At 37.3% G+C, this 12,486-nt stretch overlaps 1 protein-coding gene across 1 annotated transcript; it reads left to right on the forward strand.

The window, feature by feature from the left end:
- The first annotated feature begins 614 nt into the window (after positions 1-614).
- On the forward strand, positions 615-6,978 carry LOC134610436 (embryonic protein UVS.2-like). The gene is made up of 12 exons (XM_063453432.1): positions 615-695; positions 819-846; positions 1,713-1,850; positions 1,949-2,066; positions 2,916-3,094; positions 3,477-3,558; positions 4,056-4,183; positions 4,448-4,563; positions 4,818-5,043; positions 5,928-6,046; positions 6,449-6,677; positions 6,968-6,978. Exons 1-12 carry the CDS (start codon positions 615-617, stop codon positions 6,976-6,978), a joined length of 1,455 nt encoding a protein of 484 aa, XP_063309502.1.
- The last annotated feature ends 5,508 nt before the right edge of the window (positions 6,979-12,486 follow it).

The following is a 12,486-nucleotide window of genomic DNA, read 5'->3' on the forward strand; positions in this document are numbered from 1 at the left end:
CAAATAATTTCTCATATTGAACACCTAAGATATTTATGTGTATTTTATAACCACAAAATTTTAGTGTGTATTTTTAAACTGTTTTATTACTACATCCACTTCCTCAGAAAGCTCCTGGATATTTGTTGCTACTTTTATAGTTTACATAGGTTCTATAGGTTTCTGGTGATTCCCTATTTTTCCAGTTTTAGAGCTTTCCCTCTTCTTTTCCTGCATATTCTATACGTAGATATCAGATTTTTATATTAAATAAAACAATTATCACTTTAAAACACATGGTGAGAATAATAATTAAGTGACCCTTCTACATGTCTTACTCTAATTGTAGATGTATAATGAGGTATTAATGTGAAAACGGACTTAATCTCATGCAATATTGGCTCCAAAGACACTCCCTGCGATACTCACATCAGCAATTCATTGTTTCTACCTGTGAAAGACAGGACAAGGCCCCAGGGTCTCTCATGCATTATGGCTTAGATCTTCCATTCTGTCTGCTGATTGGTTAATGTCCCCTCACTTGCTGAATATAAGGGGCATCTAAGGCTGCACTCACATAGAGCGAGAGAGTAGCAAGTTAGCATCATTCTGATAACAACACTTCACCAAGAAGCATGGATCTGACATTCATCATTGTTCTACTGGTCTTTGTGGTGGGGCCTGCACAAAGTATTCCAATACCAAAACCATTTCAGGTAACACTCTACATCTTAAATGCTGATTTTGTTACTGCTCTTCAATCCTTAAGTCCAGGTAATGAAAATGTCCATGTATGTCACATAAAACTTTTCAATAATCCAATACTATTTGTTTTTTAGGATTCCACACCTGAACTGGAAGAACAATGTAAGTGATTATCTACCTTTCAATTTTCAGTATGAGGCACAAAATATTTAGAATTACTGACTGGAAAGATTTACTAAGCAAACAGATTTGGTTGGAAGCCATCCTGGTGCTATGTATTCTTGATATTTGGAACAAACTGAAACATCTTAGATTCAAGAAAAAACACCAAATTCCAATGTAATGATTAATATAAATTTCTGTTAGAATGTATGTATCTTTATTTACCATGTCACACTATTTTTACCCACAGATGAAAATAAAACAGAAACTCTGGATGTATTCACCCGGCTTATTAGTGGAAACAAAAGTAAATATATACATGTATTTTTCTATCAGTTGCATGATATATTGATGCTCACTGTCTGAGTAATCTCTCCTATCTATCTATCTATCTATCTCTATTTTTTAAGTTCTACAAAATGTGCAGGTATGTTCTCTCTGTCTGTCTTTCTTTCTCTCTGTCTAACTGTCTGCGTGTCTGTTTATCTAAATATCACAGTACGTAAGATAATTAAAGTCAAGCCAGACTCTTGTCTTTACGTGGTGGTAAGTTGTTAATGCACGTGGATAAGTGGTTGTTTTTTCTTAAGAATTTATTTTGACAATGCTGATCCCACTATATACTCTTAGGGTATGTTGCAATTGAGATTTATTTTTACTAAGACCTCTTCCTAAAATAGTTTATGAGTTTGATGTGCACAGCATTGCTTGAAACTTTATTTACCTATTTATACTAAACAGTCAATTAAATAAGTAATTAAATAAAACTGAGCTAATCTAGAAAAAAAAAATCTGTTTTGAAGGTTTTGCTGTAAAGTCACTGTAACTGAATGGGGGTCTTTTATCCTTTTCTGTTCTATTTGCAGACTTTAATATTCCGGTATACGATGGTGATATTATCATAAACAGAGCGGGTCGCAGTGCCATAAAAGATGCAGGATGTTTCTGGCCAAAGTCTGCAAACGGGACTGTCATTGTGCCTTACAGCCTTTCCCCTAAATACAGTGAGTTTTCTTGTTTTATTCAGTCATTATTTACACAAATTTAAGGATTTTATTTAATACATGAAGAAGAAGAATCTTATCTCCTTTTTTTCTTGTAGCTACTGATCAGGTGGATCTGTTTAAGAATGCAATGCAAGAGATTGAATCTGTAACCTGTGTGCGATTTGTTAATCATACAACCGAGGTGTCCTACCTGAATATTGTGGAAACAGGAGGGTAAGTACTGAAACCTTTCTTTTATATGTTGAGATACACCAGGAGTGTATAATTTAAAAGACCCAAGGTAATTTACAAAGGGTGCGTGCTTTAAAATGTTTTCACTTAGGTGACAGACAGACCTTTCCAGCTCATATGAAGGGCTGAATTGTAGCCTTTTCATATTAATACATAGGGAATCAGTAATTTGTTCTCATATTAATACTATTGTTACTATAGAGAAAAAGTAAAGAGAATGTGTCAGGTTGCTTGAAGTTAATGGGGGTAACCCCTAGATAAAGAATAACTAAAGAAAGAGAGTGCAAGCAAACCTTAAGGGCATAATAAATCTAAATAGTATCCCTGCAGGTTTCTTGTACTGTAACAGCAACCCAAAAATTATTAAAATATATCTTTTAATAGAAAAATATTTAAAAAGAAAGCAGGGTCGCTATATAAATATAAATAGTGGAAAAACAGAGGGGAAAAACCAAACGGGAGATATTAGCTAAAACGGTGTCACCCCGATATATTTATCTTTATATAGCGACCCTGCTTTCTTTTTAAATATTTTTCTATTAAAAGTTATATTTTATTAATTTTTGGGTTGCTGTTACAGTACAAGAAACCTGCAGGGATACTTTTTAGATCTATTATGCCCTTAAGGTTTGCTTGCACTCTCTTTCTTTAGTTATTCAAATTAATACTATTTTAACTGGTGTATCCTATGATCTGTTGTTTAATGTAAACGTATTGATACACTATATATAAGAGTGAACCTCCAGTTATGACTACCATACATCTGTGATTGTTCAATATATTGTTCAAAATGTATTTAATTAATAATGATTCTTTTTTTTATGTCACCAGCTGTGCATCCAATGTTGGAAGAATTGGAGGCACCCAGAATATATATTTAAATTCCAAAAGTTGCATGTCCAGAGGGACCATTCAGCATGAGCTAGAACATAGTCTGGGATTTCAACATGAGCATTCCCGGAGCGACCGTGATAACTATGTTACCATTATGACCGAGTATATATCACCAGGTAACCAGTGCAGTGCTAATCCATGTCATAAATACATAATCTCTGTAAGAGTAAAATATTGTAACTCACTTATTAATTCTGAAATCATAAAAAGTAAAAACAAAGAGCCAATAAAGTATTTATTTTACACTTGTTTAACTAAATTAATATTATTTAATTTAACTGAATTAGTGTAATAAATAAAAAGTGAGGGACGTTTTACCATTATTTCAAGATTTATCCTGCAATTAAGTTCAGCTTAACTCCATTGCATGTTAATACTGAGGAGAAGTGAGGAACAAATTATATAGATCTTTGTATCCACACATCATCTAGGTACATTCTTAAACATCCTATTAGAAACATTGAGCAGTTATTGATTTAAGTCTGTTTTCTCTTTTAGAAAATCTTGGTGGCTTTGCAAAGATGGACACGAATAACCTGAATATGGAATATGACTACTACTCTGTGATGCATTATCCCACGTAAGTAGCATACTGCCTCTCTGAAGTACATTGCTAAATACAATACCAAATGTCCTGTATGTCCATGGGTAGAATGTACCAGTGATTTCCTATCTGTTCTACATAGATTTTCAATACTGAATGTAATTAAACAAAAACTCAAAGCATCATAACCACTATATTACACTGTAATGGTTATAATGCCGGGAGTGCCCTGGAGCCCCTTCCCTAATTTAAGTAGTTAAATAATTTGCTAACAGTTTGATATCTTTCTTGGGATACATCAGTTGTCTCTCCTCTATTGATATTGAGAGCTGGAAGCTCCTGCTAGACACTTCTGTAAGTTTTCCTGCGCTAAGTCCTGCAGTGCTGAGAGGCAGAGAGCAGACACCCCAGGTAAAACAGGTGCAAGCGTATTACTGTCTCCATAACAATTACAGTGTTCATGGAGTGTTCCTTTAATACATTTCACAAAAAGGTCCTGCTTATTGACAGTTGGTTGTCTTCCTTCTTTGTAGCTATGCATTCAGTAACACATCAGGAAAAAACACAATCATCCCTAAGCCTGATCCTTCTAAACCCATCGGACAGAGAGATGGACTTAGTACCCTGGATGTTTCTAAAATCAATGCCCTTTACAAGTGTGGTGAGTTGTCAATTATGTGATTCCTTTATCTGCTAACATTGGGTTATAGCTAGAACGGATCACTGTGCTACCTGCACATAGAAAGTGAGACAAATATGGATGAGGACAGAAAGATATTAAGGTATTGTTTGCATGAGTGAGATCGTTCTTGGAAATGGGAGATCCAACAGGAGAGGAACAGATATAATAATATGGTATAAAATAACTCTCTAATCAGATTTCTATGTTTCTTCCGTGATCTCACTTTTTCTGTTTTACTTGCAGATGTCTGCTCAATGCTGCTTAGTAATGTCACTGGTACAGTGACCTCAGCCAACTACCCAAATAGTTACCCCAATAACAGCAACTGTGTTTGGCTGATCAGAGTTCCATCTGGACAGGTAATAAACTGTTGCATTACCATGTACCTTGCAGTAAAGTTCAAGGGGGGTAACCGCTTATTCAGCCTTTACGGATAAAGTCCTTAAGGTATATTTCATTCCATTGTAATATGTTTTTGGTTCCCCCTTAATGGTATACAGCCACACTGCCATGTTTGCTTTTATTTTTGATTACATTCTAGGATCAGTGAACTCATTTTACCTCACAATATTGTAAAATTTTATTATTCATTTTTCTTTATTATTATTTGCAGGTTGTTCTTAAATTTGATTTTCTTGATGTTGAATCCTCTATTGGCTGCTCTGCAGACTATATTAGAATTTATGATGGACCCAGTAAGACGTCTCCTGTGCTATTAGACAAGACATGTGGTATGCCACTGATCCTTCCAATGACATCATTATCTAACCAGGTGCTCATTGAGTTTGTCTCTAACCAGAATGGAAGTGGAAGAGGTTTCAATATCACCTATAAGTCAGGTAATTCTAACATTGCTTTGTTTCCTGGTCTTATTGTATTTCTGATTTTATAGCACATCTTACAAGACCTTATCCATCAGACACATTACACTAAAGGTGAAAAAGCATTTTCCTTAGCTACGAGTCACAGTGAACTAAGTTTTATTGCGGTATAATTCTAAGTATATAATTAAATTGTGTTATATATAGGAAATCTGTTAATTATAAGTTTCATTTTCTATGTTACATTTGGTTCTAAATATCTTGAAGAATATATAGACTAGAAAATGTCATTTTTAACTCTACATGAAGGTTTTCTTGAGGGCTGACAAAACAGCACTTTCTCTACATCCAGCTTATTGTAAATGAAGTGACAACAATATAAGTAGAACTACATTAGAAAAGCTCTTATTCTGTGTAGAACTGTGACCGTTGCAAAAGGTAAATCTCAAATGGATAGAAAAAGAGCAAAACCAGGGAGTGAAGTCTTATAAAAGATGGGCGCAATGCCCTTAAAAAAGTGCAAAAATATGCAAAGCTAGCAGCAGGAGGTACTTCTATTGCTATATCTAAATATATCATGCAAGTTTTATCCTAGATATTATTCTTGTTAAAGAGCTAACTTTTTAGGGGAAATTAATGAATGCTCTATATTATTGCATGCACACTATAGATCAAAAATAAATCACATGTAGTTCATTCCCTTTAGCATTATTAATATGCCAGCTGTCCCTCTGAATAGTTTTCTACTAAAAGAAAATGTATTTTAAAGGTTATTACTTTTAACTTTGTATATTTAATTTTAATTGACGTTAGTCATTTTCTTCTTTTCTAAAATCAGTAAAAATATTTAAAACATATAGAAATTATACTCTACTTTACTAAAATCAATCCTTCCCTTACAGTACAATGTGGAGGTGAGTTTTATGCTCCTGCAAAGAACTTCACTTCTCCTGGATACCCGACCGGCTACTCTCCAAATTTGAACTGTACATGGATAATTTCCGCTCCTCCTCAGTACAAGGTATGATGTTTTTCATGGAAGAAAAAAGCAATTGCTCTATAGGAAAATACTGTGGACTCTCCAGAACAATCTCTGCTGCTGCAACAAATGTTGTAAAATGAAATCCAACATGTGGTCTCATATAAAAACACTCAAACTCTGCCAATATGGCTACAATTTAGTAATTTACTATCATCATATATAACAAATGTTCTGTATAGTGAAATTATTAATTTGGCTTTTTGAAATCTCCTACATTTGCTCTTGTTTGATAAAGTTTGATTGTCAGGATTCAAAAGGCAGATGGAAAAGTACAATTTGAGGAATTAACTTAATTAGCTGGCATTATAAGGCATCTATCTATCTTTGGGTTTTGTGACATGCAGGGTACTAAAACATATTATTTGTTCTTGATTCTTATAGATCTCTTTGACTATAAACGACTTTGAGCTTGAGCCTATGTTCTATTGGATGTGCAGAAGTGACTCTCTGTCAATTTATAATGGACCAGATGCTGCCTCTCCACTGATAGGACAATTTTGTGGTATTGAATATCCCCGTTCTATTACTTCAAGTGGAAATTCAATGGTTCTACAATTTCTTACTGATTTCTCCATCCAATATGAAGGATTCAAAGCTTCATACAAATTTGGTGAGCATTGCCATGTCCCTCACATAACTGACTTACACCCATTTCCCAAGTCATTAAATTTAATGTATTGGCCACAGTGATTGTATGGCTCTCGTGTCCATTGCGATCGTCCACTCATATTAGGACAAGCTTCCCCATATAAAATTGTATTTAGTTCTTTAAAAAAGAGTACTTTGCGATTATAGTAATATGATCCTTTACACTACAGTGTGAAATTAACAAAATGAACAAAAGCTGTATTCGATATGACCTATTTTGTCCCTTACATATTTTTGTGTTTTCCATTGCAGTGCCAAAGTAAGAGTAAGGATTCGGAACAGAAGACATTGTTTGTTACGGATAAAATGAAGCAGAAAGTGCCTTATATATCCTTTGCATTATGAATTGTTTTTATATTTTGATGAAGTGAATGATATTTATTTTTGTCTGTTTTCTGTAACATTGATCAAATGTTCTTTTCACTTTCATATATTTTCATATTAAAACAAAAAAAGTAAACATTTTGTAAATCGAAAAAATAAACTTGTTGATATTTAATAAACTTTGGATCTTTATTTCCTGCAATAAGGGTAGTTTCTAGACACAAAACGCACACAAAATGAACATGAATTTCAATTAAAATAATTGTAATGTGAATATAAGGAACTATGAGAATACTGCAGGTCGTATTCTGTAATTTCTTTATCATATGCTTTCCAGAATCACAAAGAGTATATACAGTAACTCACACAAGAGAGAACTCAATATTTCTGAGTAATTCTCCTGCCTGAGGTTATGGAGTTTTAAATGTACATGAGCACAGGACTCAATTAACAGGTTTGACAGGTGAGTTTACATACTATTTGTTACAAATCGCTATTTGTAACTGGCCCTTTAAATGAGAAATTGCCCTGCTTCCCTGGATTGTGGAGAAGCATGTTTGCCAGCCTCCTGCCTCATGACTATGGCCCCTGGAAGATTGTGCCCCTGAAAACTTATTAACATTTATTGGGTGTGTATGGCCCTTTAAGAACCGTCTGGGGACATATTGTGACTTTGCTGAACAATACCCCTTTAAGACTATGTCCCCAGATCGGTAAAATAACTTGTTCCTGGCTGTCCCCCACTTGGTTCAGTAAATGGGGCTTACTGAACCAAGTACCACACAGGCGGACCACCCAGAAGCTAAAGTGTGCAGGCAATTTACCTCCCAGGCTGTGAGGTTACTGCCGGTCAATTGCACGTGGCGGCGGCCATCTTGGTTTCCTCGAATGCGGTCAGCGGTGTATGCTAAAGATTCTGTGGAACCAAAATCGGCTACACATTCTGCCGAACACCGCTGACCCTTACCTTCTCCCATACGGAACTTGCAGCTCCAGAGACTAAGTCCCGTTCGAAATGGGACTTAGTCGTTTTTCCGCATGAAATTGACCGGCCGCACAGCCCAAATCTATGGAACTGTTTTGGGCAGGAAATTGTGCTTGCGGTCGGTCATAAAGGACTTCCAGCTAACTTTTGATCCACTGGAGGGATTTGGCTGAATTTTGGAAGTGTTTATGTTTGATGTATGCTGAGTCTGAATATGCAACTTTTATTGAAATTGGATGTATGGTTTTAAAGTTACAGTGTGTGTGTAAAAACTGTATTTTTATTGTATGTAATAATTGGTTTAACTGTTTATCTGAGGGGAGGGAACCTGTGGGCTGTACTATGCTGTTATTGGTTAATTTCATCCTCCCCCTGGGAGTGTCCTGTGTGTACCTTATCCTAATAAAAAGCAGGCTGGGTGTTCCAGTCCTCAGACCTCTTCTGACCCTCAATACGTAGCCTTGTCTCGTTATTGGAGGAAATTGCTGTATCACACTGGGGATTGCTATGCTCTGCATATTCCCCTGAGCTTAATCACTTAGCTCTTTTAAGAGCTTGTTCCGAATACGCTCTCCTGGAGGAGAGGTCTTCCCCACACGGTCCTGGAGGACAGAAACCGATCCAGGGTGGAAGGAAGACGGCGCGGCTCCAGTTAAGCTACGGCGGTTGTGGAGTCTGCGGTGGTTGTGGTGTTGTCTGCAGTGCTTGGAGTCCTCTGAGAGCGCTAGGAGCATCCATCAACGGAGGGTACTCGGTCGGGGTACACGGAGCTCCGTTACACTATTGTTATAAAGTGAAACTTTAAACTTCATTTAAGCATTAATTAGTTGTTAGCATAGCATAGAGGAAAGGTCTGGCTTGTTTAAAAAAAAAATAATGAATGAAATATCCAGGGGTCAAGTCCTGGGGAAAAAAGTGTGGGAACTCACCCAAGATTCCCGCACCCCCCAACCCCCCCCCCAAAAAAATTAAATAATTTATACTCCTATGCATATAGTGCAGTGCAGGGTGTGTATAATGCATGTAGTGTGTTTGTAGTGAATGCAGAGTATGAATAATGTATGTAGTGTGTTTGTAGTGAGTGCAGAGTGTGTATAATGAATGTAGTGTGTTTGTAGTGAGTGCAGTGTGTATAATAAATGTAGTGTGTTTGTAGTGAGTGCAGAGTGTGTATAATGAATGTAGTGTGTTTGTAGTGAGTGCATAGTGTATAATAAATGTAGTGTGTTTGTAGTGAGTGCAGAGCGTGTATAGTCAATGTAGTGTGTTTGTAGTTAGTGCAAAGTGTGTATAATGAATGCAGTGTGTGTAGTGAATGTAGTGTGTTTGTAGTGAGTGCAGAGTGTGTATAGTGAATGTAGTGTGTTTGTAATGAGTGCAGAGTGTGTGTAATTAATGTAATGAGTGCAGAGTGTGTAGAATGAATGCAGTGTGTGTAGTGAATGTAGTGTTTGTAGTGAGTGCAGAGTGCATAATGAATGCAGAGTGTGTATAGTGAATGTAGTGAGTGCGTATAGTGAATGTAGTGTGTTTGTAGTGAGTGCAGAGTGTGAATAGTGAATGTAGTGAGTGCATAGTGTGTATAATGAATGTAGTGTGTTTGTAGTGAGTGCAGAGTGTGTATAATGAATGTAGTGTGTTTGTAGTGAGTGCAGAGTGTGTATAATGAATGTAGTGTGTTTGTAGTGAGTGCAGTGTGTATAATAAATGTAGTGTGTTTGTAGTGAGTGCAGAGTGTGTATAGTGAATGCAGTGTGTTTGTAGTTAGTGCAAAGTGTGTATAATGAATGCAGTGTGTGTAGTGAATGTAGTGTGTTTGTAATGAGTGTAGAGTGTGTATAATTAATGCAGTGTGTGTAGTGAGTGCAGAGTGTGTAGTGAATGTAGTGTGTTTGTAGTGAGTGCAGAGTGTGCATAATGAATGCAGAATGTGTATAGTGAATGTAGTGAGTGCAGAGTGTGTATAGTGAATGTAGTGTGTTTGAAGTGAGTGCAGAGTGTGTATAATGAATGTAGTGTGTTTGTAGTAAGTGCAGATTGTGTGTAATGAATGCAGTGTGCGTGTGCTGGAAGATGCGTGTGTGCGGGATGATGTGTGTGTGTGTGTGCTGAATGATGTGTGTGCTGAATGATGTGTGTGTGTGCGTGCTGGATGATGTGTGTGTGTGCGTGCTGGATGATGTGTGTGTGTGTGTGCGTGCTGGATGATGTGTGTGTGTGTGTGTGCGTGTGTGCTGGATGATAGGGGGGAAGCATTTTTTTTAATTTATGTGTTCATATTTTTTTATTCCCCCTTCCCTGCTTCTTACCTTGCCAGGGAGGGGGGAGATCACCTGGTGGTCCAGTGGTATGGTGGAGAGAGCCAACCGCTGCACACGGGGGCCCAGCACACTCTGTGTTCCCTCTCCAGGCCCTTTGTATATCTCTTTCTTCCTACCACAACCTTTGTGTTTCTCTTACTTCCTCATCAGCCCCTTTTGTGTGTCTCTTTTCTCCTCACAGCCCTTTTGAGTCTCTTTCTTCCCCCAGCCCATTTGTGTGTCTCTTTCTTTGCACCACCACTTTCTGTGTCTCTTTCTCCCACCACAAGCCCCTTTGCCTGGCTTTTTCCTCCCAAACCATACAGACATAGATATACAGGTACAAATACATACATGCACAAAGGCACAACCATACAGACACATAGTCATAAAAGGAACACACAGTCATACAGAGACAAACAGACGAAAGGCATACAGAGACATACATAAACAGACATATACTGCTTGTGATGAGAGGAGGAGAGGGATGGCTGCTAGTGATAGGGGGATAAGGGGATGGCTGCTAGTAATAGGGGTGAGAGAGGGATGGCTGTTAGTGTTTAGGGGAGAGGAAGCATAAGAGGAATACAAGTGAGGTGGCACTGTTGGACCAATAAAACACAGAGCTCTACATGAACTATAAGATTTAGCTCTGTGGAGCTGTGTGCTGGATATATAATTATTTAATGAAAAAATAAATAAAACACGGCTACTTACTGTTGGTGGTGTAAGTAGCTGAAAAGAGATCTTCTTACTCCTCCCTGCTCGGTAATCCTCTAGCAGGGCCTGACAGGAAGTGAAGTTAAATGCCCCGCCCACTGCAGGCTTCACTCCTCAGTAAACTACCGCAGGGGAGAGTAGTGTGAGCAGGCACATCTCCTGCATCTTGACAGCCATCATACCACCACCACCAGCAGCAGCAGACAGTGTATTGTGGGCGGCACTATGCTGGGGACTGGGAGAAATGAGGCAGCACAGCGACATTGCACCCCCTGGGCCAGTCCTGCAGGATCACTAGCGGGAACGGCGTTCCTGCTTTGGAAAAAGTGCAGGAACGCCGTTCCCATGCGTTCCTGCAGGACTCAAGCCCTGGAAATATCCATTTGTAACAATAAGTAAATGCCCCTACAATTAATACACTGGGACTATACACTATTGGCTTTGTCTGTGTATACAATTGTCTAATTTAGGACATAATCTAATCACATTCCTGCAGACGAAATACAGATTTTCATATGAACCTGACAATGAACACTGTAGAACTAATTACATATTATTTCTATGGCATTTCACCAGTCTTATTTAATTATCGGTATATCATATGTTTCCCTGTTCTTACAAGCAGTATGCTACTCCGTAAATGTAGCAATTCCTGTGGTTGATATGCTAATATCAAGTGCAGAATTAAATATCGTCTACCGGTTGTTTTGCAACTTGTGTTTCAGATTGTTTGCAACTGAAACTAACATCTTTCAAGACAGCGAGAATTTATACTTTTATCAATAGAGCCATAAGTAAAATAGTTTCATGCTTCTCAAAGTACATTTCAATCTTATCACGAATGTATCCATTTTAGGTTAGACTTGGGCAACTTATATGATAAATCATTCTTGCATAGTAATGAATATTGAAACATTAGTTTTGCCTATGGAATTCATCTTTATCACACTGATAATTGAAAACCAGGTGGATTACAATTGTTGCTAGAAGGAAAAAGCATTCTTGACACTAAAGCAGCAATTTAATGAATCTTCACTTTTACATTAATAAATAACCAGCTATCAGAAACATCTGCTGATTTTGATAAAATAATTAAACATGTGCATTTGTTTTCGTACGAATACGATTTAGTCAGAAAATTAGTTTTTTTTCATTTTCATTTACTAAAACGTAAATGAAAGTCCTACAAACGAAATATAAATGAAACGAAAGGGCCTTTTCATTTTGTTTTGTTCATTTAACAGACTCCGTGATTCTGGGGAATTAACCCCCACAGCATGGAGAAATAACAGTGCGCAAGCACTCCCAAAAGAAAACAAAGAGGGAGCCGGCAGCGCTACCAGCTCCCTCCTTGTAATAAATAACTATTCCTACCTCCTCCCCACATTAAAACCTACGTGGGGTCACCATATTAATAAAAGGGAGATTAAATCCTCCTGCAT

The sequence above is a fragment of the Pelobates fuscus genome, chromosome 1, assembly GCF_036172605.1.
Source record: "Pelobates fuscus isolate aPelFus1 chromosome 1, aPelFus1.pri, whole genome shotgun sequence".
Taxonomy (NCBI): domain Eukaryota; kingdom Metazoa; phylum Chordata; class Amphibia; order Anura; family Pelobatidae; genus Pelobates; species Pelobates fuscus.

Excerpts from the sequence above, each read along its gene's own strand:
- LOC134610436 (XM_063453432.1), top strand. The coding sequence starts at position 615 with ATGGATCTGACATTCATCATTGTTCTACTGGTCTTTGTGGTGGGGCCT. Across the intron at positions 696-818 it reads CAATACCAAAACCATTTCAG|GATTCCACACCTGAACTGGA; the intron begins GTAACACTCTAC and ends TTTGTTTTTTAG. Across the intron at positions 4,564-4,817 it reads TCAGAGTTCCATCTGGACAG|GTTGTTCTTAAATTTGATTT; the intron begins GTAATAAACTGT and ends TATTATTTGCAG.